At 36.9% G+C, this 27,873-nt stretch overlaps 1 protein-coding gene across 7 annotated transcripts; it reads left to right on the top strand.

Annotated features, from left to right (window-relative positions):
* Positions 1 to 44: 44 nt before the first annotated feature.
* On the top strand, positions 45 to 26,409 carry dbnlb (drebrin-like b). 7 transcript variants are annotated; one of them, XM_059503176.1, is made up of 15 exons: positions 47 to 288; positions 2,946 to 3,001; positions 6,115 to 6,227; positions 6,586 to 6,660; positions 11,164 to 11,310; positions 14,219 to 14,296; positions 15,932 to 16,083; positions 16,532 to 16,586; positions 18,077 to 18,145; positions 18,849 to 18,963; positions 21,851 to 21,943; positions 23,673 to 23,744; positions 23,890 to 23,993; positions 24,426 to 24,501; positions 26,062 to 26,409. In XM_059503176.1, the coding sequence occupies exons 1-15, from the start codon at positions 206 to 208 to the stop codon at positions 26,196 to 26,198; spliced, it is 1,425 nt and encodes a 474-aa protein (XP_059359159.1). In that variant the 5' UTR covers positions 47 to 205; the 3' UTR covers positions 26,199 to 26,409. The 7 variants fall into 7 exon arrangements, with proteins under 7 accessions (XP_059359160.1, XP_059359165.1, XP_059359163.1 ...); XM_059503177.1 differs by lacking the exon at positions 18,077 to 18,145 and having other exon boundaries at positions 45 to 288; XM_059503179.1 differs by lacking the exon at positions 21,851 to 21,943.
* The last annotated feature ends 1,464 nt before the right edge of the window (positions 26,410 to 27,873 follow it).

Here is a 27,873-nt window from a genome sequence, read left to right as displayed (position 1 = left end):
GGGCGAACCTCGCTTGCGTAATTAATATTCATGAGCTCCGCCGTCATCGTAGTAGGGTTCGTAAGGTCGCTCCAGGGAGGAGTGAGAGCTACGTGATGTGTCTCTGCGCGCTTCCTGTCTGCGAGAGATCCCCATCTACCCCCGGAGTCCACTGCAGCGTCTGTCCCCGGCGTCGGACGGTCAAAACCCCACAGGTTTCCTCATCATGTCTGTGAACCTGAGCAAAAACGGCCCAGCTCTGACCGCGGCCTACAAGGAGGTGGTGGATGAGAAGTCGCAGACTAATTGGTAAGTAGTGACTCAAGGCTAGTGTCTCTGTTACACTCACTCACATCCTCAGGTTTAGCATGTTAGCTGCTCCTTTGGCATTTTAAACGCCCTGCTTGTGTTTATCACCACGTAAGCCCTCATTTGAATCTTATTTATGATGTTAGTGAGCTCACAGCACTTTATCCGCGTGCCCTCATCCATTCACAGCTCATGCACAAAAACACTGACTCCTCCAGAAATGATTTCCTCCCAGTAATACACTGTTGCTCACTTGCCAGCGATGAAAGTTTATATTAAATGAATGATGCAGATGCTTTGACCTCTGTGGCTTTGCATGTTTGCACGTCTGAGATCAGTTCATAAGCATCCTAACTTCTGGAGAAGATGGGGATTGAGAAGTGCACTCATGTTGAACCACTCCTACCTCCTTATTTTCCTGTAGTTTTTGTCCGTATATGGTTGCTGTGTTGACAGACAGACCCTGCCAACTGTCTGAGACTCAATTTACATGCAACCCTATTGTGTTGAAGTCAAAAATAATTGCTCTTTGTAGTCTGAATGTTACCTCACATGTATGAGGGTTAATGCCAGCTGTATAGAGAACAGACAGAGTCTTGTACAAGTGGTTTCTCGTCATACGGAAATGATATTAATGTTTGACAGGTTGACACCAGACCAAAGTCCTGTAGCTTTGCACCTTGACGTGTAAGTGAGCTCCGGTTTCAAGAAGTGGAAATGAGTTTGGATCATGAACGCTTCAGAAATGAAGAGTGATTATACATGACCTACATTAATTACACTCATCACCCTACCCAGAGATTTGATATCATTTGAGAAAAGGCACACAAATACAGACACAAAAGTAACAGTAAAGTCTTTTATAATTTAACATTTTAGTAATTTTGACAAAATAATAAGTCATGATAAGAAGAAATGTTTCCTGGTATTAGAATGATGGCATACTGGAGGAATGATGCTGAAAATTGCATTTGAGAAAATATACTAAAATAAACTGTTTTTTTAAATTGTAATATTTCACAATATTACTATCTTACTGTGTTTTGCAGCATCGGTAAGCTTAAGATACTTCAAGCAAAAACATGAAAAAATCTCTGTAGTTGTACTGATGTTTTTTCTCATTTATCTGCCACTTTTTGTCACATTAGATTAATGCTGTTATTTTGTGTGTGTGTGTGTGTGTATGTATATATATATATATATATATATATATATATATATATATATAAAATAAAGCATTTTTTAAATGTATTTTTTTATTTATTAGTTTCTTAAACATGGACCACATTATATTGTGTTGATGTGCCAGTAAAAAGAAGTGTTGCTTCGTTTCAAAAACATATTATTATTATTTATTTATTTTTTTTAAGAGAATTGAGTAAGTACTGTGTATATCTATTTTACTGTCATTAAATTGTATTAATTTATCTAGAGTTGGGATTTTAAACTACATTTTAACCCATATAATTCCATAAATAAACAGGACTTTTTACTAAAACAATTAATTAAATGAAAGAAAAGTTATGTAAAACGATTTAGAAATCTTTGTTTCGATTGTTCCTTTGGTACATTTTAAAAGCATGCTAGATAAACATCAAATCTAACTCTATCTAATACAAAATTAAAAGCATTTTCACTGTTGACTGAGTGTTGGATTATTAAAATTGGTATTAAAAAAAGGCACTACTTGAGAATGGTTTGTGCACAGACGGAGGAGTTTATGGAGGGCAAAAGGACTTTACTGAGAAAAATTGCATCTGCATGATTGCTGTTAAAGAGGGTATTTTGACAGATGAAATGTCACAAAATCAACATTTTTGATTTGATGAGTCATCTTAAATCTCCAGAAGGAACAGGCTCGATCCAACATCTCCTATTAAAGAAGCAGTTTTGTCTGAACAATTGTGACTTTCATCATTGCCATATCAAAGCACAACAGAGTGTGAATGTCACAGATGATCTGACCTGTGAGCTCTTCTAGAAATAAGGTTGCTGCAGTTCTCATTCCTCTTTAAAGCACTTCCTATTTCTGACTAATGTTGACTTGGGCTCTGTGTTTCAAAGAGGAAGCTGACACGGCTTCCTTGCTTTACTAGTGTCTTTATTTAGAGAGAATCAGAACTGAGTTCACACACAGAGTGCCACTTCAGTATCTACTTCATATTAGGTTTTTTTTTTTTTCAGTTTGCATTCTGCTGATGTCAGTCAACAACTGTGTATTTTAGTATCATAGATATTCTATTATATAGATATTTTGAATGAGTTTTTATCTTTATATTTTCCTTTTATCATTTTTATTAGTTTGTTTTTAGTAATATAGTTGTATTTATTTTTAGGGTTAGGGTTAGGCATTTTAGTTGTTTTAGAGCAAATAAAAGCATATATTTAAAAAAAAATAAAAAGGTACCTTATTTTATTTTGAGTAACATTTTTTTCGGATTAGATTTTCTAGTTGGTAACCCTGGTCAACATTTGGCCCTTTTTCTCTATTCTTCTTTAAATTGAAAATGCTGGTTTACTTGAAAATGCATCAGATTCTGGAAGTAAAATTGCTTGTGAATGGCATTTCATGTGGACTTTAATTTGAGCCGTGTTGCCCTCAATCATCAGTGACCTGGCTGTGCAACGCTTCTGTAATGCTCTCGATGTCTCTGCAGGGCTCTCTTCACCTATGAGGGGAACACCAATGACATCCGGCTGGCAGAGAAAGGAGGTGGGCTTTCCTGATCATGTGGAGATTCATTTAGTGAATTACAGTTCTTTACATTAGTATCATGTGGTGTGTAAGAAAGTGTTTTAAGCAAACCGTGTCAGAGTATGTCCATATTCAGCCTGCGGTGATTGTTTTGCAGTACAGTGTGTTCTTTGTAGTAATTACATGAGCGGTCCACTGAACCGGCAGACTGTCGAGGACAGGCCAAGAGTCATTCAAAAGTTCTTCCTACATGTGTGAAGGAAACTGAGAATAAACGTTGATTTTAGCCTTGGGGAAAGAATGTTATGTGCTAAAGTCACTGTGTTTATACTGCAACAGTGAAATTATAAAACACTCCAATGAATAATAAAAAATAATAAATTGGGATTCCCAGACTTTTCATGTAAACCCTTTGACATTAAAGATGTTTTTGAGGTACAGTGAGTATTTTCTGTTAATATTTAAAGAACCCTGGCCTAATTAAAAGGCACTGGTTTTAACTGGTTTCAGCACATAATGCATGCAGAATCTGCGTATGATGTTTGAATTCCTGAGTCTGTTTGGACCAAGTGGAACATAAGCTTTTAATGTGTATATATATATATATGTGTGTGTGTATACAGTCATGCCCAAAAATATGGACACCCTTGGTAAATATGATCAAAGAAGGCTGTGAAAATTAATCTGCATTGTTAATCCTTTTTATCTTTTATTTAAAAAAAATTGACAAAAATGTATCCTTTCATTGGATAATAAGAATTGAAAATGGGGGGGGATATCATAATGAAATAAATGTTTTTCTCTAATACACAATGGCCACAATTAAGGACACCCTTTTATTGAATTATTTTTTTGAACCTCCATTTGGCATAATAACAGCTCTGAGTTTTCTCCTATAATGCCTGATGAGGTTAGAGAACACCTGACAAGAGATCAGAGACCATTCCTTCATCCTGAATCACTCCAGACCCTTTAGATTCCCAGCTTCTCCTCTTCAGTTCACTCCTCTCATTTTCTGTAGGGTTCAGAAGCTTGGGTTTGAGCTCAGTGACCCAGTTTTGTGTTGTTTTTGAGGTTTGTGTTTTGGTTATTGTACGGTTGGACAAAGTCACTTACTGATTTTATTTTATCTGTCAGTATTTGATGATATAATCAAAGATGCCATGTATCTAAACAAGGTGTCCAGGACCTCCAGCAGAAATATAGGCCCACAACATCAAAAATACAGCAGTATATTACATTGTACACAAGGGGTACTTTTTATCTCTGTGTTCACCAAACTCATCTTGAGTATTTGCTGCTAAAAATATCTTTTTTAGTTTCATCTGACCATAGAAGCCAGTCCCATTTGAAGTTCCATTCGTGTCTGATAACTGAATATCATTGGAGAGTCTTTAGCCACTCAAACTCTCCTTCTCACCGCACATTTGGACGATATAGACGCACGTCCTCTTCCAGGCAGATTCGTAACATTTTCTGTTGATTGGAAATAGTTAATTATTGCCCTGTGTTGGAAATCTGAATTTTCACTGCTCTAGCTCTTGTCTTAAAGCCACTTCACTCATTTGTGAAGCTCAATTATCTTTTGCTGCACATCAGAAATATATTCTTTGGTGTTTCTCATTGTGATGGATGATTAATGGCATTTGGGCTTTGTTTTCCCTCCTCTTTATATTTCTGTGAAACAGGAAGCAATAGCTGAATAATTTCATGTTTATAATCATGCTGGAGTAGTCAAAATTGTGAATATGAATAGGAATATACTTTTTACTTTTTAAGAATTTCTAGGGGTGTCCTTAATTGTGGCCAATGTGTATTAGAGAAAAACATTTATTTCATAATGATATTTCTCCCCCATTTTAAATTCCTATCATCCAATGAAAGGATACATTTTTGTGAATTTTTTAAATAAAAGATCAAAAGGATTAACAATGCAGATTAATTTTCACAGCCTTCTTTGATCATATTTACCAAGGGTGTCCATATTTTTGGGCATGACTGTGTGTATATATATGTATATGTATGTGACCCTGGAGCACAAAACCAGTCTTAAGTTGCTGGGGTATATTTTTAGCAATGGCCAAAAAAACATTGTATGTGTCAAAATGATACATTTTTCTTTTATTCCAAAAACATCATTAGGACATTAAGTATAGATCATGTTCCATGGAGATATTTTGTTCCTACCATAAATATATCAAAACTTAATTTTTGTTTAGTAATGTGCATTGCTAAGAATACATTCGGACAACTTTAAAGGCGACTTTCTCAGTATTTATATATTTTTTGCCCTCTTAGATTCCAGATCTCCAAATAGTTGTATCTCAACCAAATATCAGATCAGATCCTAACAAACCATACATCAATGGAAAGCTTTTATTCAGCTTTCAGATGATGTATAAATAATTAAGAATAATTATAAATAAATGTAAATAATTGACACGTAAAACTGGTTTTGTGGTCCAGGGTCATATATATTATTCGTGTGTGTGTGTGTGTGTGTGTTCATTAGAACCATATTGTTTTGGATCATCTACAAAAATGTCAAAATTTGGAATGGTACTATTCTATTATTACAGTGTTATTAATTAATTTACCTAACAAAATTCATCTGAAATTCTTAAGGAATTTAAAGTTTTATTAAAAAAAAAAACAATGCAAGAAAATATTTATCCAGTATTCTTGACGTAATATATTATAATATTATAGATAGGAGCATACAATCCAAGAATTAGCAGTATCAACTATAAATCTATTTGGACGTCCAACAACATAATTATTATGAATGTTTTCAGAAAATATGTATATTTCTTTTACTTGCATAAACTTTTACTTTCAAATGAAAAAATGGAACGGTTGATCACTAGGTGTGCATATTCATGTATAACAACAAATTTAAAAAGTGTTTGAGAGATATGGGACAGAGGCTAAATGTATCTTTTACAAGTATTTTGAGACAAATCTAACTCCTAGATCAATAAATATCTGGCTTGCCCAGTTAAATTTGAGTCAGATTAAATTTTTTTTTTTTACATATTTCTTTAAATTATCTGAAAGATTTAGCATCAAAACTTGAGTTCATCAGTGATTGTAGTTTTCTGTGAGTGTGCATTATGTGTGTGTGTTTTCAGACGGTGGTCTTGAGGAGTTGGTGGAGGAGCTGAACACTGGTAAGGTGATGTACGCTTTCTGCCGTGTTGAAGACCCCAACTCTGGCCTTCCCAAATACGTCCTCATCAACTGGGTGGGTTTCCCTTCCTTCTGTAACTCATCAGATTGATTTTGTTTCTTGACTGTATAGAACTACAGAGGTACCCTTAGATTTTACTGACCCTGTTGTCCTAGTAAAAAGTGCTTCTGCCAAATGGATTTATGAAGCTCCTATTCACCAAATAGACTAAACAGCATGATGACATTTTATTTACTCACACCATTATCTTTTTTACTGTTATGTGTATATAACAGTTTATCACTATATTATGATAAATTCCATTACCATAGTGTTAAATATAAATAATATTTTGGTCATTAGCCACCCTTAACATGCATGTTTGCAGCCATTTTTTGTTCAAGTTGACAGGAATTGTCATTTCTTTTTTCAGACCGGTGAAGGTGTTAAAGATACCAGAAAAGGCCAGTGTGCAAACCATGTGAGCTCTATGGCCAACTTCCTTAAGGTAAATGGACTATTTTGTTAAGTGTGTGAGTATTGTGAGCAGTGTGTTCAGTTGTGTGATTTGAGTTAAGGGTCTGTGACTCACAGCGCAGCTAGACACCCACAACAAGATAGGACGTCATGGGCTGTATCCAGACACATTTGGGTTGGCTTTGTTGGTAGTTGTGCAGAGTGTGACAATATCTGCAGCTCCCACTGTGTCTAAAAAAGATTAATGGCTGTCCAAATTTACAGCAGAAATAAACTTTCCCATTAACCTACTTAAATAGATTTCTAGGAGCCTTTTACCTTTTGTAATGGCATTTTAAACTTGAATTAAACGTATGCATCTTTCATGTTAAATTCTTAAAGTGAATCAATCTGAATAATACACTATAGGGCTGTTATCAATTAAATAAAATCAGTATCAACAAAATCCATCTTTGCACTAGAGACAGACTGCGATTACATTTTCCTTAATGTCATGAGATTTATTTTTTAAATGAAATTAATTTAGAAATATAAAATATGGAAAAAACGTGCATACATTTTTTTAAAATATGAAACAAACAGCCGATTATTCAGAAATGAGGTGATTAACTATTCACAAATGAGTCATTGAATAACTCCCCTTACCTATTTGTTTAAAACTTTCTCTGCTGTGGCTTCGGTTGGAACTTTTATAAATTAATATTAGCACCTAATATTAACTTCCTATTTATTAGGAGCTGGGCGATGCATACATTATACATATCATGATAATCTAAAAAAAAATTATAGAATATCATTAATATTTAATATTTTAAGTTATATTTTTATATAACTTTTATTCTTTATTGGATAGGAGAGTAGAGAAATGTCAGGAAAGTATTTGGCGGAGAGAGAGAGGAGTGGGATCAGCAAAGGCCCTCGAGATGGGAATAGGGATGGGTATCGAAACCCGGTATTAAAATGGCCCCGGGGCTAAATTATGAAAGACCGTAGTATCAGTAAGATCTGATGCTATCGGTTCTGCTTTCGGTATTGGAGGGAAAAAAAATTAATGTACTATGTATTTTTGCTTAATAATGTTATCGTGCACATTTTATCTCACCAAACATTTCTAATGTGCGATCATATTAAGACGTTTGTCTGTGAGATCTGCGAGATCTCTCATGCGCGCCGCGGAGGCTGTCTGTCAGTCACACACACCACAACGAGCGCGGCGCACGCACAGACATAACAGTATGAAAACTCCCGCTTAATAATAAAGCGTGACCATGGCGAAGAAATTTGCTTAATTATGTTATCGTGCACATTTTATCTTACCAAACATTTCTAATTTGTGATATTAAGACGTTTGTCTGTGAGATCTGTGAGATCTCTCATGCGCGCCACGGAGGCTGTCTCTCAGTCACACAACAAGAACGAGCGCGGCGCACGCACACGCAGGGGCCGTTCACATATCGCGTCTTTTGCGCGCTCAAGTTCGTTATTTCAAATGTAGGCGCGCGGTATGCACGCTCATAATGGAAGCGACGCAGTCGCGCCGCTCACGCGGTGCGATGAGCTTGTTTTTTCCAGGCACGTCCGCACCGCATCAAGTTAAAAACATCTTAACTTTTCATAATGACGCAAGCGCTCCGCAGGTCATGTAGCTTCCTCACCTTTTCCGTAACAACATTGAAAGCTCAGCCAAGATGAAGGAACAGCTGATAGCTGTATGTGGATTTTTTAATTCATTTAGTAGCAGAGCTACTGCAAGCAGTTTTTATGTGCTGCAAATCCATTTATCCATTGCTGAAATTTCAGCGTCTTCATGGAGAAAGCAGGTCATGGTTGCTTAGCAACGGCAGACTCCTCAGGAGCGCAAGTGCCCGATGGCTTTGGGGGAAAAAAATCTGAAAGCGGCGTGCCTAGCGTTTTCCACGCGTTTTTAGACGCGATATGTGACCGGCCCCTTACAGTACGAAAACTCCCGCTTAATACAAAGAGTGACGATGGCAGAGACAGCAAAACGTTCCAAAGTTTGGTTATACTTCACTAGAGTTGATGCAGACAACACTGGTTGACATAAGTTCAACAAAATTTTTGCATGTTTGCATCTTTCAAAAGTGCATTATGTGCAGACAGAGAAATGCAAAGTTTTCGACTGCCTAACACAAAGTAGTAAGTATCGGTAAGAGTAGTAATACCGTTAAAACTAACGATACCCATCCCTAGATGGGAATCAAACTTGAGTCAAGCACAGTTAGGTTATACGTCCGTGCACTAACCTCAAGGCTGTCGGCCCTGACCAATATCAAATATTGTTGAAAAATAAGATCAATGTGCCAAAGACCACACCAATCGCTGGTTTCACACCATCCACCTTTATGTCTCTCGAGTAGTACAAACCACAACTCTTTGCAAAATGTCGACATGGGTGTGGAGGAAGAATTACTCCCCAAAAAGTCAGACCACATAGCGTCTCTTAACCCTGTGGTGCTCTTCGCTCACTTTGTTTTGAATTTGTAAAATATCACAGCTTTGTCAAAAGGTACGAAACTTGGTGACCTTTATGGCATTAAGAATGGGAACACAAAAAAAATGTAGGCCATGATTCGAGCAGGCTAAGTGGCCGTAAAAAAAAATCACACTTGTGGTCTTCAGTCAAAAATGACCAACCATAGGAAATGAATTGTAAATCAACAAAAACACAAAAATTCAGAGATTCTTTTGTGTGTACAATCTACAAATCTGCCACAATGCAGATACATCATACATCAATGATGGTATGAAACTCTAAAACATCAAGAGTGCAAAACCAACACATTCACTCACACACACACAAGCGTACACACACACCTGTGAACTGATGTGACTGTAACATAGCAAGTATGTCAAATAAAAGCAGTAATTCAACTAATGCAGTAAAAACTGCACACCAAGGAAGGTGTTACACTCTAAAACATCAAGAGTGTAAAACAGACACATCCACTTACACACACATACACCATTAAACACACTCAAATTTATTGGTATGGCTATAACCATATGGCCAAAGCGAGTCAGAAAACTGAAATAAGAGGTTGAAATCAGAGCATACACAGAAGCTCTGATAAATCATTCCTGTTCATTTTTGTTACATTTTTATAGAATTTTTGTTTTTTTGTTACTAAATTCTTTCTCTGTGTTCAGGTTTGACTGTAGTAATAATAATTCAAAAACGGACACTTCAAATCAATATTTCAAACCAAAAAAAAAAAAGAAAAAGTAACCTTTACAAAAAGTTGTCTTTGAGAATGTCTAAACCAGGGGTAGGCAAGTTCGGTCCTAGAGAGCCGCAGACCTGCAGAGTTCAGCTTCAACCCTAATCAAACACACCTGAACAAGCTCATCAATCCATTCAGGATTACTAAGGTACAGGTAGGTGAGGTTTTTTTTTCAGGGTTGGAGCTGAACTGTGCAGGACTGCGGCTCTCTAGGACCGAACATGCCTACCCCTGGTCCAAACCCACAACTTAATAAAAAGAAGTATTTATGTTTAAAAACAATTAGAGAATTTATAGACCTTTTTTATATAGAGCTGTATAGGGATCTAGTGGCTAAATCATAGAATTGTAGATGTTTTTCTTAAGCCCTATTCGGACGGGACTAGTTTTCTAAACTATGTTAGAGTTTCGATTCTTACCACCTGACATCTGCGACTTTCATGTACCAATTCAGACAGGACTAACATCTCCATGTTTATTACAGAGGTGGGAGGGTCTGAAAACCTTTTTCTAGAGCAAAAACAGAAATATTAAAAGTTATATCGAGATATCAAGTCCTAGGTATATCAGCCAAACCTGCTTTTTATTGAGTTTATTTTATTTTGTTTACCCTTTTTATATATATATATATATATATATATATGTATGTATATATGTATGTATGTATATATGTATGACATTTTTCGTGCATTTGGAGAAGACCACTAGACGACCACTAGAGAGAAGTCTGTTTTTTTCACAAAAAGATCCAGTTCCGACAGTTTGTTAAATACAATACATTATATAAATAATATATTATTATTATTATTATTATTATTATTATTATTATCATTATAAGGTCAAAAAAAGTTGAACACGTACAATGCATTTAGAAATTAAATAAGTTGAATTTTTTCCTTATTCCTTAGATAAAAATCAACCCCTTGGGCATAAAAGTGCTTGAAGTTGTTGATTGAGAGATGATAAGTGTCAAGAGATGTTTGCGTCAAGATTTCTGTTTATTTGAGCCAATCACTTGCTTGCATCAGACACATTGGTGTAAACAGGGAACTGGGTGGAGACGTCCTGTACTCATTAGAAGATGTTTGCTTGTTTTGTAGTCCTTCTTAGCTAGCTGTTTTCAGTAAAAGCTTACACACAGCAAAAGGTTGCTAATAAATAAATTGTGTGCGTGGGCATGTTTCACTTGAAATCTGTGAATCTTGACGCTTCCGTCTGATGGTTTCGTTCGCATGTTTAAATTGAATGTGAATATGTGTGGGACTAAAAACCTGACAGCACTGTTTCTGCAGGGAGCTCACGTGACCATAAACGCACGGGCGGAGGAAGACGTGGAGCCTGAAGCCATCATGCAGAAAGTGGCCAAAGCCTCAGGAGCCAACTACAGCTTTCACAAAGAGTCCAATCGCTTCAGAGACAGCGGGCCGCAGGGGCCTGTGGTCAGTTCACACACACATACATACCTTGTCCATAATGCAACAGAGTAGTATCCAGTGCAGTTTTTTAGTTCTAGTCCTTGAACATACATACATACATTACCTTTTAAACGTTTGGGGTTCTTAATTTTTTTGTTTTGTTTTGATTTTTAGTCAGCAAGGATGCATTAAATTAATGCATCCTTGCTGACTAAATTAATGCATCCTTGCTGCATTCAAAAGTGATAAGTACATTGGTAACACTTTACAATAAGGTTCATTAGTTAACATGAACTAAGAATGAACAATATTTCTGCAGCATTTAGTAATCTTAGTTAATGTTAATTTCAGCATTTACTAATGCATTATTAAAATCACAAGTTGTGCGGGTTAACATTAGTTAATGCACTGTAAACTATCATGAACAAATAATGAACGACCATTGGTCGTTGGACTGATGGTTATGACTTACAGCTTAGTAAAATACATAATTCATTATCTCAAAAATTTGTAATATTTTCTCAAAGATCAATCAAAAAAAGATTTACAAAACAGAAATGTTCAAGATCTCCAAAGCAGATTTAATTATGCACTCAATACTTGGTTGGGGCTCCTTTTGTATAAGTTACTGCTTCAATGCGGCGTGGCATGGAGGCGATAAGCCTGTAGCACTGCTGAGGCGTCATTGAAGCACAGGTTGCTTTGATAGCGGCCTTCAGCTCCTCTGTATTGTTTTTCAGATGTTACTTATCTTCTTCTTCACAATACCCCATAGATTCTCTGAGAGGTTCAGGTCAGGTGAGTTGGCTGGCCAATCAAGCACAATATCATGGTCAGCCAACCACTTGGAAGTGGTTTTGGCACTGTGGGCAGTTGCTAAAGTCCTGCTGGAAAAGGAAATCAGCATCTCCATAAAGCTTGTCAGCAGAGGGAAGCATAAAGTGCTCCAAAATCTCCTGGTAGATGGCTGCATTGACCATTGAACTTAATAAAACACAATGGAGCAACACCAGCAGTCGTCACGGCCCCCCGAATCATCTCTGACTTCAGAAGCTTCACACTGGACTTTGGATTCTGTGCCATTCCAGACTCCAGACCTTGATTTCCAAATGAAATGCTAAATGTACTATCATCTGAAAAGAGGGCTGTGTACCACTGAGCAACAGTCCAGTTCTTTATCTCCTTACGCCAGGTGAAATGCTTCTGACGTTGTTTTCTGGTTCAGGAGTGGCTTGGTTCTAGGAATGCGAAAGCTGTAGCCCTTTTCCTGAAGATGTCTGAGTGTGGTGACGCTTGATGCTCTTGACTCCGGCTTCAGTCCACTCCTTGTGAAGCTCTCCCAAGTTCTTAAAATTGGCTTTTCCTGACAATCTTCCCAAGGCTGTGGTCATCCCTGGTGCTTGTGCACCTTTTCCTACCACACTTTTTCCTTCCAGTCAGTTTTCTATGAATATATTTTGATACTGCCAGCCCTTTCAACAATGACCTTCTGTAGCTTAACCTCCTTGTGGACGGTGTTGATGATTGTCTTCTTGACAACCATCAAGTCAGTAGTCTTTCCCATAATTGTGGTTGCATGTTCTGAACTAGCCCAAGAGGTACCCAGTATTTATACTTGAATCAAGCTCAAAATGGAATATTCTAATTTTTTGAGATAATAAGTTTTAAATTTTCCGAAGCTGTAAGTCGCAATCATCAGATTTAAAAGCAAAAACTCTTGAAATATTTCAGTTTGTGTGTGCAATGAATATAGAATATAAGAAAGTTTGCTTTTTTTAAATTAAGTTACAAAAAATAAAGGCCTTTTCCATGCCACCTGTATAATATATTTTTTGGGGGGGGTCAAATTAGTTTTAAGCATAAGAGAATTTTGGTAAGCATAAGAACATTTTAAAATACTCAAATCTAGTTAAATCCAAACTTTCAATCTGTAATGTGCATTCATCTTGGACAACAGGACTTTAATTGCTCTTTGAATGCAAAAGGTATTCCCTTCATGTGCCCTATTCTCACACAGTGGTTAGATAATAATGACAGAGGTTATTTACATAAAGAAATCTTAAAGGTACAGTAGCAAAAACAGCATGTTTAGTACCAAGGGTTAGAGAGGAAATAGTCATGTAACAGTACATTTATTAAAACAGTTTTTTGGTGCAAAATACTTCCCACTAATCACTATTACTAACATTATTGTGAGTTCATGAGATGTGTATGGTACCATGCATTCATGTTTTCTGCATCTAGTTTGGCTTTTACATTAGTTCTGAAAAATAAGAAAGCTGGTAAAAACTGGTAAACTCTGGTATGTTTAGTTTGTTGTCAGCAGCAGACGGCATCAGACAGGGTTTATGATGGCACAGTGGTGCCAGGGTCAGTGCCAGTGTGCTGCTTGTTTATCTCCAACACACTTACAGAGTGCTGCGTCAGGCGTTTCACAGGGAATGAGCCAGAATGCTCAGAATGTGGAAACTGTTATGGTGGTTTGGAATAATTTCTCTGCTGAGCTCCAAAAGTACCCACAAACTGCAATTGAGTCATTTATCTATAGTACATTGTGAATGAGTAAATTTAACAACAATCAATTTTAATGTATTTTCATATATTGGTATGCTTGTGGTTAGTCGTTTTTAAGTCTTGATTTGGGTATAATCAGGCCCACGTGGAATCTGCACCCGCAGAACTCCAGAGAAAGCTGTGGGAGATCCCCCACCCCCTTGCATGGGTGTTTATTAAATATTCTGGCTAATTTGCTTATCCTTTTAGCCTTTTAGCTATAGGAGTGTCATAATATCCGCTCCTTCGGTCTTTTTTTTCTGTTCTGGGTTTTTTTTTTCCCACAAAATTTTCTGCTAAAATCAGCAAAGAAAATGCAAAGCCTAAATATCTCATCTGGGCTTAGTCATAATTTACCACTCATTGTTTTTCCATATAGGGATCTGTTTACCAGAAGACTAACGCCATGTCTGAAATCAAGAGAACCAACAAAGACACTTTCTGGGCCCAGGCAGAGGTAATACAGCATACGTGCATCAAAGTTTCTACTTGCAAAATGTTGTGTAGTTTCCTAATACAAAATAAGCATTTTGATACAGTTCTCAAACCTTTTGGCTCCATGATTCCCCATCATCTACAACAATGTTTAGCTTTCTGGTTAATGTATTTCGATTCTGAATAAGTATTAAGGATAATTATATTTGATATATTAATTTGTCAATTTGTCAAAATTGAGATTTATAATAATAATAAGTTGAATAAAAAAGCTTTCCATTGATGTATGTTTGTTAGGATCAGACAATATTTGGCTGAGATACAACTATTTGGAAATCTTGAAAATTAAGTTTTGATATATTTACAGTAGGAAATTTACAAAATATCTTCATGGAACATGATCTTTACTTAATATCCTAATGATTTTTGGCATTAAAGAAAAATCTATAATTTTGACCCATACAATGTTTTTTTTTTTTTTGGCTATTGCTACAAATATACCCCAGCAACATAAATACTGGTTTTGTGGTCCAGGGTCAATTATATATACTCGCAAGTTCTATCCGTTAAAATATGTTAAAGGTTAGTATATCTTGGGGCTGGTAAGCGATTAAAACTTCTAATTATTACATGATAATGGCGATTAATTAATCGCACATCAAATTTGGTTGAGAAATTACTCCATAAAGATCATTTACAGTCAATGTTGTGGAAAGAATCAAAAAGACATTACAAAAAGTAGCTTCAGTAAGAAATTTTATGCTAAAATAAATGATAAATGATAAAATGATAAAATTCATTACATATACTCTTTTGCCCAATGAGGGTGAGTAAATGAAGACAAAACTGTAATTTTTGGGTGGGTGAACTATACCTGAAATTATTTCTTTAATGAAATGATACTTTAAATAATAAACTAAAACTGCCAGTAGGTGGTGGTAAACGTCTTAACAATTAAGTTATCGAGTCATTTATTGATTAATTTGATTCGTTCAAATGGCTGATTCATTCTGGAGTGAAGTAAATGGTTCTCTATGAATTGAATCATTAGGTTTGTTCGTCTTGAAGCGGATCATCGCCATCACATCGATTGGTGTTTGATATCAAAGTACCACAAGAGCTTTAAAGAGCAGACGACTCCTTATGCTTTTGAATAACTCAAGATTAATTTACAGATACAATGTCAAGAAGATAAATGATGAATCATATTTCTAGTTCAGTCATGAAACTCTGGATTGCACATGCTAATTTACATGCAATCTGCTAACAGATTCTGCAGCCTATGAAATTGCTTGCTCAACATTTAAACACTCTGGTTCAGTATTTGCTGAAATCTGGTCCTACAGCATCTATTTAAGTTCCTCTGAATCCCTCCACCTCCCCAGCACCACCTGTCTAGATCTGCTACTGGATTTATATATGCATTTCCATGCAGCAGCAGCAGTATATCTTACATGCTTACTGCAGCATGTCTGAGTATTTATTAGCAATGTCTGTCAAGTCCATACTTCCTTTGCAGTAGCAGCGTTTACAGATCTAGTGCAACAAGGCCAAATACATTAACATTGTCATACACATTACCATGTCTAAACTATTGAGTTGTCATGATTGATTAAATCTGTCTTTATTTTTCTTAATGCTTTTGTCTCTTTTGCAGAAAGATGAGGAGAAGCGTCTTCAGGAGGACAAGAGAAGGGCAGCAGAAGAGAGGCAGCGGCTAGAGAAAGAGAGGAAGGACAGAGAGGTTAAGGAAGCAGAGTTACGGGAAAAGCAAGCAAAAGAGAGGGCGTCACAGATAGATGAACAAAGGTCAGTAACTTTTAAACAAATAAACACCTTGTGCATTTGAGTGTCCTTAAAGGTATAGTCCACCCAAAAGTGAAAATTCTGTTGCTCCAAACCTGTATTGACTTTCTTTGTTTGTTTGAAGACTTTTTTTTTTTTTAGAAAGAGTTTTGGTTCCTTCCGGTAAACAAAAAATGGACTTTCATTGCATTGACAAAACTGAATTGCTTTGACCTGAAACTGTTTGGTTACCATCATTATTTTTTAAATATCTTCTTTTGTGTTCAGCAGTATGACATGAGTAAATGACCACATTTTCATTTTTGGATGGATTATCAACGAGATCACCAACGGTCAAACTGTTATTTTTAAAATTAGATTCAAGCTATGTTGCAATTTGATGTTAGGTCATCTGCCAACTCGATGGCGCCTGCTGAGTGTTAATTTTAAACCTCATGTGTTTGTGTTATAGGAAGTACCAGCAGAAGCAGGACGCAGAAAATCGAGGCCAGCAGAAACAGCAATGGGTTAGTGATGCACACACACACACACACACACACACACACACACACACCTGTGCGGTTATTTAAATCCACATATCACTACTCTGGACATGTTCTGAAATAGTTCCTGTAGAGAAGCCACAATATGTTTAAAGCCTTCATACTAGCACAAAAACACAGATTTTTCTTTGTTGCAAATGTGTGCATGTATGTAAATTTGGTAAAATATCAAGAAAATTACTGGTCAAATAAAATAAATATTTAGGGAGGAGTTTAGAATTACGAACCCTTTGAAAACACTTTTAAACTTTAAAACAAAATCTCATCCATTTTGGAGTTTATTGGGCTACAAATCACCCATTTAGAGCGGAAGAGACCATTTTGATCAGTTGTAAAACATTTTTGTTTTTGGGATGTTAATGGCAGATTATCATAATTCTGAGAACAAAGGAAAATATATAGGTTTCTTACTCGCCGTGACTTGTATTGTCAGATTACTCCATGTTTCTTTATCACTCAAATATATCTACATTGACATAAACACAACAGCAAACCTGTATTGGTTGCCAAAATACTGGCCAACGCTAATGTGTGTACAGTGACAACAAATACTTCCCTTTTTCTAGAATAATGTGGTTGTCTATACCCACTGTACACTTCTATCTGCACGTAGATAATCTTTAAACCACATTTCCAAAATAAACTCTTGACAGCCCAGTGAGATGCTGTGACACAAATAAGTGAAATGAAGACAATCTGTGGTTTTGTATTCAGGCCATATGCACAGGGCCCACTGCCACACATATACAGTTCACACTGGTCTCAAGGGCCCGATCTGCAAGGGCCACAACTGATTAAATCCAAGATCATGGTTGTGATTACCAATCTACCTTGATATCATGCTCTGTGGCTTAGCATCTCAACAGGTTTTGATACGCAGCCCTCATTTATGAGAGAAACCTTGTGAACAGTGTATACAGTAGCCAACATCTGAAGTGAATCAAAAAAGTTCATCCTAAGACAATAACGCATTTTGGTTTTAGGACAACTTTGATGAAAGGTTTTGATCCACTTCAAATGTTGACTACTGTATAAGCAGCTGCCTTGTATACACCTTGTACTGTAAATAAACAGTTTGAAACATTTAGCATCAGCAGCAACACTATACATTACATTCCTTACAAAAATGAAAAGTACCCCGTGATTTACTTCTGTTAGAATAAAGCCTTTATAATTGCTGTGAATGGTGGTCAAGATTTTGAAGCCCAAAAAAGTGCATCCATCCATTTTTGAATTGAATGTTTTAAGTATATTTATATATTCAGCATTTACGTTCAGTCATTTTGCAGACATTTCCATCTTGGGTGGATGTTTCTCTGAGCTTTAACTTTTGCTCTAGAATTTGGCCAAAAGAAGACCGCATAAATGAATATGACACTTTCATATGCAGCTAACTAGGTTTTGTCATAGAACCAAGTGTGTAAGAATCAAAGTGTGCTGCTGATGTCCATCAGGAGGAGGAGGAGAGGAAGCAGACAGCACAGAAACCCTTTAGACGCGGAGAGTCGGTGGAAAAAGCCAACGTGAGTTTGAGGAAGCATCAAATGTCTCTTTTGGCCTTGGACAACAGGACTCTTTCAACTTTCTTATAACCTTCTAACTGTTTTCTTTATACAGTGTGGCTTTGTCCTCTACTGCTGACTCTTTCTTTCTCTTCCCCTTCTCACAAATTTCTTTAGTTGGCAAGCTGCTGTGGCTCAAATGAATGTCTGTTTTATCATTATGCCTCAATGCTTTGAACAGGCTTGTGCTTTTTTTTTTCTCTCTCTCTCTCTCTCTCTCTCTCTCTCTCTGACTTGAACCCAGTTTATAAATGCAATGGTTTCAGTCACGAATGCTGATTTACAACACAAGTACATACAACAAGGCAGTGTATACTATGAACACTGAGTCTGTAGTAGTAGTAGTAGTAGTAGTAGTACTTGGCAAGGTGTTACATATAGATACAGCAACCGTTGAACATGTTGTGGACAGTATCAGCCTAAAAACGCATGCTTGATGCATTATTAACATTCATAACATCAACCAGGCTCTTTTGTCAGTATTTTAAACATGCATACAGTAAGGTGGAAATTCAGCCTTTTTGTTTTGCTCTCTCTTTCAGTATAGCCACTTACTTTGTATCTCTAGCTCTTATATTGTGAAAGACTCCTTGTACTGCCTTCAGGGTTATCAGTCGTGACACTTGATGAAGCGATTGCTACTGTGTGTGTATATTTGTAACAGGAAGCCGCGGCTCTCGTCTCCCAGCGCTCCGTTAATCCCAGAGAAATGTTCAAACAGAGAGAGATGGGCATCAACCCTGCTAACACAGACAATACTCAGTCCAGTCCAAAACCAGGTACCGGTTATCATACATACGCTGTGTCCCACATAGACACACACAGAAAAACAACAATATATGTAGTTTTTAAATGTAAATACTTAAATATATATATATAGAGAGAGATTTTTTTTCTTTTATGTTTACTTTTATAATAGTTACACTGTTTACTATTATATACTGTATTATTTTGTAGTAGTTGTTATTAGAAATATATATATGACCCTGGACCACAAAACCAGTCTTAAAGGGATAGTTCACCCAAATAGCAAAATTATGTCATTAATAACTCACCCTCATGTCGTTCCAAACCAGTAAGACCTCCGTTTATCTTCAGAACACAGTTTAAGATATTTTAGATTTAGTCCGAGAGCTCTCAGTCCCTCCATTGAAGCTGTGTGAACGGTATACTGTCCATGTCCAGAAAGGTAAGAAAAACATCATCAAAGTAGTCCATGTGACATCAGAGGGTCAGTTAGAATATTTTGAAGCATCGAAAATACATTTTGGTCCAAAAATAGCAAAAACGACGACTTTATTCAGCATTGTCTTCTCTTCCGTGTCTGTTGTGAAAGAGTTCAAAACAAAGCAGCTGGATATCTGGTTCGCGAACGAATCATTCAGTTCACCAAATCGAACTGAATCGTTTTAAACGGTTCGCATCTCTAATACGCATTAATCCACAAATGACTTAAGCTGTTAACTTTTTTAATGTGGCTGACACTCCCTCTGAGTTAAAACAAACCAATATCCCGGAGTAATTCATTTACTCAAACAGTACACTGACTGAACTGCTGTGAAGAGAGAGCTGAAGATGAACACCGAGCCGAGCCAGATAAGAAGAATCTAGGAGCTGATGATACTGCGCATGTGTGATTCAGCGTGAAGCAGACCGACACACAGGGCGTCTGAACCGAACTGATTCTTTTGGTGATTGATTCTGAACTGATTCTGTGTTAATGTTATGAGCGCGGGTAAACCGAAGGCTTGAATCAAGGGCAATCATCGCCAATGACGCCATTACGTCGAGCGCAAAAGAACCGGATAACCGTTTTCTTCAACCGGTTTATTGAATCGAACTGTCAAAAAGAACTACTGGTGATCCGAAAACCAATGAAAGCGGTTCTTGACTCGTGAACGAGTCAGTCTATTGTTCATTATCTGGCTCGGCTCGGTGTTCATCTTCAGTTCTCTCTTCACAGCAGTTCAGTCAGTGTACTGTTTGAGTAAATGAATTACTCCGGGATATTGGTTTGTTTTAACTCAGAGGGAGTGTCAGCCACATTAAAAAAGTTAACAGTTTAAGTCATTTGTGGATTAATGCTTATTGGAGACGCGAACCATTTAAAATGATTCAGTTTGATTTGGTGAACTGGTTCAAAAAGATCCGGTTACATCTAATGATTCGTTCGCGAACCGGATATCACAAACTGCTTTGTTTTGAACTCTCTCACAACAGACACGGAAGAGAAGACAATGCTGAATAAAGTCGTAGTTTTTGCTATTTTTAGACCAAAATGTATTTTCGATGCTTCAAAATATTCTAACTGACCCTCTGATGTCACATGGACTAATTTGATGATGTTTTTCTTACCTTTCTGGACATGGAAAGTATACCGTACATACAGCTTCAATGGAGGGACTGAGAGCTCTCGGATTACTGTAAATCTAAAATATCTTAAACTGTGTTCTGTAGATAAACAGAGGTCTTACGGGTTTGAAACAACATGAGGGTGAGTCATTAATGACATAATTTAATTTTGCTATTTGGGTGAACTATCCCTTTAAGTGTAAATTTTCAAAATTGAGATGTATACATCATTTGATCATCTGAATAAATAAGCTTTCCAGTGATGTATGGTTTGTTAGGATCAGACAATATTTGGCCGAGATACAACTATTTGAAAATCTGGAATCTGAGGATGCAAAAAAAAATTCTAAATATAGAGAAAATCACCTTTAAAGTTGTCCAAATGAAGTCCTTAGCCATGCATATTTCTAATTAAAAAAGTTTTTATATATTTATGGTAGGAAATGTACAAAATATCTTCATGGAACATGATCTTTACTTAATATTCTAATGATTTTTGGCATAAAAGAAAAATCAATTCTGACCCATACAATGTTTTTTTGGCTATTGCTAGAAATATACCTTTGCTACTTATGATTGATTTTGTGGTCCATGGTCACACACACACATAGATAGATAGATAGATAGATAGATAGATAGATAGATAGATAGATGATAGATAGATAGATAGATAGATAGATACTTCACTGTCACTTTAAATAGAATTGAATGCATTCTTGCTGAATAAAAGCATTGATTTCTTAAAATAAATAAAATGAACTGACCCAAAACTTTCGAACACTTTTTGAATATTAGTATATAAACAGCAGTGTATAAATCTCTGTACAAATGAAAATGTTGATGCCAGCATAATTTAGTGGTTATAAATAGCATGGTTTATATCTCATCTAGTCTGATCCTAAATGTACACACTAGCAGTATTATACTGATGTCCTGATGAGATCTCTACAAGCACAATTGACACTATTGGGAGTGTTTTATTTAAATGCCACATTATTTGCATGCTATATTTAGCTTCCCTATTTTGCTATGTGGTCACATTTCATGTAGTGAATGTTCAGACATGTTTAAAGAATGGCCTTGTCTGTGAATTAGAATGTTTCTCTATGCATGCAGGAACTAACTCCTGATTGTTCAGTGTTTTGTGGTATTTCCCATTCTCCCATTGTTCTCCGGGCACTTCAACCCTGTCCGTTCGTCTGAAGTTCTTCTGTCTAAAACGATGTTTGTGGTCTGTTCTGCTGTGGATAACTCCGTCAGCCATCTGTCAGCTTGGGTTTCTCTCTTTGTCGTTCTCTGTCCTCTGTGTCTCAGGGCGGTTGAACAGCCCTTTTCTATCCAAGCAGTCATGTGACCCAGAGCCATTTCGCTCTCCCGTGCGTCAGGCCTCACCTTTACGAGCCAGAGGTACACAAACATGCATCTTATCATTCCTTCCTTATCGCTCACTTGGAAAGGTCGGGTGTGTCGTCCATCTCCATGCTCACACACACTTTCAGTCTCTACTTCTTTGCGTAGTGTTTTCATGATCTAACATCTAACCGCTCACACGTTCCTCATGCTTGCTGTCAAATTCTGCTGTACACCTCCAAATAAAAGGGATTTCCAGGATGTTGTTTGCTGTGTGTGTGAGTGAACACTGTGTTTGCTTTGTGCTCTTAAAGGAGCAGTTCACCTAAAAATAAAAGTAAAATCTGTGGAACGCAAAAGAAGAATTTTTGAAAACTATCCAGGCCACTCGTTTCAATTTAATGCAGGGCTGAAGAATTCAAGCTTCAAAAACACCATAAAAGGATCATAGGAATAGTTCATCCTTATGCACTACAATAAATGAGGAACAGATTGTCAGTATTGAGCTTAGAAACAACAGAGTATTTATTGGAATGAAAATAAGTGAGTAAATAGATTTTTTGGTGAACTGTGTCTCTAATGAATTAATCATCTCAAAATAAAGCTCGAGCGTTATGATGGGATTAGAATTTTGGGATTAGATTAAGATTTTTCTCTCAAGTCTCTTATGCTGATCAAGACTGCATTTATCAAAAATACAATACAAACAGTAATTCGAAAAGTGCATTACAATTTAAAATAAATGTTTTCTATACAAATTTAAACTATTTTCTATTTTAATATATTTTTGTGTTATGTAAATCTGAATTATTAGTCTTCAGTGTCACATGATCCTACAGAAATCATTCTAATATGCTGATTTGATGCTTAAGACATACGTGCATTATTATAATAGTTGAAAACAGCTGTGCTGCTTAGTGTTTGTGGAATTTATCAATGCTTTGATAAATAGAAAGGGTGGTGTTGGTGCAGTGGATAAGACACATGCCTTTGGTGTGAGAGACCCGGGTTCGAATCCACTGTGAGACACCAGACACATTGGCTGAGCAAGACACTTAAACCTAGGCGTGCGACCTCTGACTTATATAGCAATTGTAAGTCGCTTTGGATAAAAGCGTCAACTAAATGTAAAATGTAAATGTAGAAAGGTTAAAAGAACAGCATTAATCTGAAAAAAAAATCATAACTATTTTAGTCTTTACTGTCACTTTTGATCAGTTTAATGCATCTTTGATCAGTAAAAGTGTTGATTTCTTTCAGGAAAACAAACGAACACAAAACTTTTGAACAATAATTTATGCCTCTGTATACAATCAAATTTATACTGCAGCACTGTATATCTAGAAAACTATAGTCCACTTGGCTTTAAATGAAGCTCAGATTTCTAATAAATTCCTATTTTGATCCTTTTTTTTAATTGTTACTTTTAAATCATTTGAAGCACTGATGGTTGATTTACATGCTACTAATAATCTGGTCTTTTTCATTTCATCAATCAAGTTCCAAATCAAAAGTAAAATAATGAAATATGGAAGATCTTTTGTAAATATTTGTGAAGCCTTTGCTTTTCTTGTTAATTATTATCTATTTTTGGGTGGAATTTCCATCAGAAATAACTATATTGTGATCTATACAGTTGCTTTGATATAAAATCACTCATAGCGTGATATAATTTGATCATGCAGCTCTCAAACTCTGACTGCGGTTGGTCAGAATACAAATCTTGTTACCATGCATGTGTGTGTCGGTGTGTTTCCACGCATGTGTGTGTGTGTGTTTTGAGTAGAGCCCAGTTTTGAGGAGCAACCCAGATGTCATTATGTGGAACCAGAGCCAGATCCCGAGCCAGAGTATGAAGGTGGGCTACACACACACTCACTGTCATATCATCATCATCATCATCATCATCATCATCAGTCAGTAAACTGATTGTCTGCACCACCTTGTGGGGAATGTGTGCTATTACAGAACCCATAGCAAATTATTTTTCTTTCATTTTACAGATGTACAAGCGGTCACTGATATTTATGAAATGCCTGTAGAACAAAAGCAGCCTCAATATGAGGCAGTAGTGGAACAAGACGCCATCTATGAGGATCCAACACAGGTACGACACTAGTTCTGAATAATGACTGCAGTTATAGCCAAAACTATCTCTGGAGAGCTTTTGATTGGACAGTATTCTGTGTCCTGCAGTTTGAGTCATTGTTATTGTTCGTCTGCTTTTATAGAAGTGAACGATTGCACATTTTAAAGGTGTACATTTTTAGGAACTCATTTAGTCAGTCTTTCAGCATACGCCAGAGGAGCACAAACTAATATATATGAACCAAAAGTTAAAGTTTTAACCACTTCAGCTGTTATTTTGATTTGAGAATTAGGCATATGCAATATTGGACCCACCGGTGGGTCCCCAGAGTTGATGTGGTTAAGTTAAAGGCATCCATTTATTTTGTATTTCATGCTGTCTTTCGGGGGGATGTGGGGCGTGTTTGATTTGAATGTGCAGGTTCTTGAATGTTTTGTGACTGTTTGTCAGGTGGAGGAGGAGAACATGTATGATACGGCAGGAGACCGCGGTGTCTGCGCCAGGGCTCTGTATGACTACCAAGCTGGTGTGTATTGAGCATACATGATAAATAATGCATTCTGAATATGCATAGAGATGCACATTCCTTTCGCACAAATTTCTCTGTTACCATCTGCATTCTGCTATTACTAAAATCATCATAGCTTGAATTCTCAGTCATGCTTTTAAGAAAATCAGTATAAGTGACATGCAGCCAAGGTATCCCACACACACACACACACACACACACACACACACACAGAGAGAGCAGTGAGTGAGTAGTAAACACACACCTGGAGCACTGGGCAGCAGTTTTTGCTGCTACATCAGTAATGGGTATTGAAGGAGGAAGAGAGTGCTGTTCATTCACTCCCCCACCTACATTTCCTGTCGGTATTGTGAATCGAACTCATGAACTTCGGGTTACAAGTTTGACTTTCTACCATTAGACTACAACTGCCCCCAGAAATAATATCTCAGAAGGTCAAGTTCTTGGTGTGTTGAGAGTTAATTGCAAGACTGCAGGTTTTTCTTACCTAATCATTGCAAATCTGGTCTGTTCAGCATATGCATTAGATTCATTAGATTTTTTATAGTAAATATAAATAGTTTTCTAGTCAGAAATGGAAATGAAAGGCTTCTTGAGTTGTATTTAAAAACTGGGACTTTGAGATCATTTTGAAATGGAATTAAACCCAAACATTTAAATTACCACCCTCAAGTCATCCCAGGTGTATATGACTTTCTTCTTTCAAAAATGTCCTGGTTCTTCAAAGATTTATAATGGCAGTGAATGGCTGTTGAGAACTGGATCGCCACTTTCTTGTGAACACGGAAGCTAGAGATTACTGTTCATAAAGTTTTAAATATAGATATTATTCTTACACAAATGCAACAGTTTGCTTCTGAAGGCCTTTATTAACCCGTGGAGCACTTTTTATGATGGACACCTGTTCACTGCCATTATAAAGCCTGAAAGAGCCATGACATTTTTAATATAACTCTGATTGTATTCGTTTGAAATAAGAAAGTTGTATACACCTGGGATGACTTGAGGATGAGTAATCGTGGGGTGATTTTCATTTCACCCTTTAAAGTGATAGTTCACACAAAAAGTAATTTCAGTCATTAATTACTCATCCTCATGTCGGTCCAAACCTGTAAGACCTTCATTCATCTTCAGAACACAAATTAAGATATTTTTGATGAAATCCGGGAGCTTTCTGACCCTCACATAGACCGCAAGGGCACTACTGCGATCAAGGTCCAGAAACGTAGCAAACACATCGTTAAAATAATCCATGTGACATCAGTGGTCCAACTGTAATTTTACGAAGAATACTTTTAAGTTTTAAAGGTCGGGATACACCAGAATAGGCGTTTCAAAGATGGCCGCCGAGTGACATGACTTTGATACGGTCTGCCAAGCACAAATGCGATCATCAGCATAATATGCACCTACTGTAAACGCACAACCTGATTTCTTTTTTAATTCTGTTAAGCTTTTGTGTCAAAACAGAAGTAGACTTTGGCCTTTTAGATGGCTTTTTATGTCACTTTACTCATCTAATCTGTGATCTGATCTGCTTTATGTGTGTCTTCTCAGCTGATGACACCGAGATCTCGTTTGACCCAGATGACATCATCACTGGCATCGAGATGATCGATGAAGGCTGGTGGCGAGGATACGCACCCGATGGCCGCTTCGGCATGTTCCCGGCAAATTATGTGGAGCTCATCTAACGCAGCTAACATCTCCCCCTCCCTCACGAGAATCAGACTGAATTAATTGTCCCACGTAGATTTCAATCTCTACTATATATTTGATTGAAAAGACTAAAATTAAAATCACGGAGCAAAACAGTGACGATCATGTGACCGGAGGTGTTTCAACCCTGGTATTTCACACTGTACTGATACTTTTCCGTTGTTTGTTTTAGTTCATTTCAAGCTATAATTTTATAAAACGATTGATTTTGAGTGTGCAGGCGGACGGCCCAAAAGCGTGCAGGAATCCTGCGAAACTTCATGTTGAATAAGTGCTGTGCTGACATTCCTGTGACATGCAGATATCCCTTTGAGACTTTTCTTAGTGTTTCTGAAGACATTCCTTTTGAACATTTCATTGGTGCAGATGTTTGTGGTAGCCGGTCCTGTTTTGCCTCGGTTTCTGCCTTCTTTTCTCCACAAGACCGAGTGTGACTGCCTTGCTTTCTTGAGGAACATTAGCTGCAGTGAAGTTTGCTTGAGGTCAGCCTGAAATCAATCGATCGATCGACGAGACGAGTTTATTTGCTGTGTCCCTATATGGCACGTGTTTCAAATCCAGAAAGCAGCTTCAGTGGTTGAATATTATTACGGTTCTTGATATTAGGCTTGCAGTGAGAACAGTTGAGGCCACAGCTTTTCCCGTCTGCTCAGAACTGTGGAGAATATTAATACTGTGATTTTTTTTTTTTAAGGTTTCAGGGAGCCATCATTCTCTCATTATCTTGCCTTTGGGTCACAGGCCGGGATCTGGATGGCGTTTAGATGCCGAGGCTCAAAGAGAAAGATCACGTCAGGTTTATTTCGACCCAGTCATCCACTTTACTGTCAGTGCTGTGCCAATATGAGAGCGAGGGGAGAAGTGTTTTTGAGGAAATGTTTGAGGTTTCATTTTTACCAAAGCATTGTGGAAAAACATCAAACATCTCCGAGTCATTCAGCAGAGCCGTAGTTCCTCTCTAGAGCTCATTGTGAATATCTAACATGTCTGGACACCGTTGTAACTTCATTTAAAAGAATAAATAAATAAGAGTTTTAAGACTGAATGAAAGTTGTTTCTTGGTGTTATTTCATATTCTTTCAATGCATTTGTTCCAAACCCACATGATTTTCTTTTTATTTGTTTCTACAATGGAACACAAAAGGAGTTTTCTTTCATGAAAGCGATTATTAAAATGCATTCATGTGATCACTCTTTTCCATGCAAGTTCAGTGAAGCTTAATAAAAGCAGAAATAACGAGTGAACTATCACCATCGAATATAATAGTCATTTAGTCATCACTGATGCTCATGTTCTTGAAAGCTGACAATGAAGGTCATTTACTTTTCTGTGAAGAGAGAAACCGTTTCCTCACTGGAAATGAAGCAATCTCGATTCTGAAAATGCAACACCAGCTCACTTTTTTTTTCTTCTTTTTTTTTTTTTTCGGAAGGCAAGGCGACAGCTGATGAGGATAACTGTGATGCATAATTCCTATTGAGGGGTCCAGTGTAAACAAGCACACTTTGTTAACAGAGTGCTTTTCTCATCGATTTCCCTGTCATATACGACAGAAGCCACAGCTATAGAGAACTGTGACCTGCATGTGTCACACTCACTGGGTTTCCTGGAATAAGCGAAATCAACATGGCCGTTTGGGGAAATTTTTT

This window comes from Carassius carassius, chromosome 21 (genome assembly GCF_963082965.1).
Source record: "Carassius carassius chromosome 21, fCarCar2.1, whole genome shotgun sequence".
In the NCBI taxonomy this organism is placed as follows: domain Eukaryota; kingdom Metazoa; phylum Chordata; class Actinopteri; order Cypriniformes; family Cyprinidae; genus Carassius; species Carassius carassius.
The sequence above is the reverse complement of the archived record's forward strand: the minus strand, read 5'-3'. Positions and strand labels throughout refer to the sequence as shown.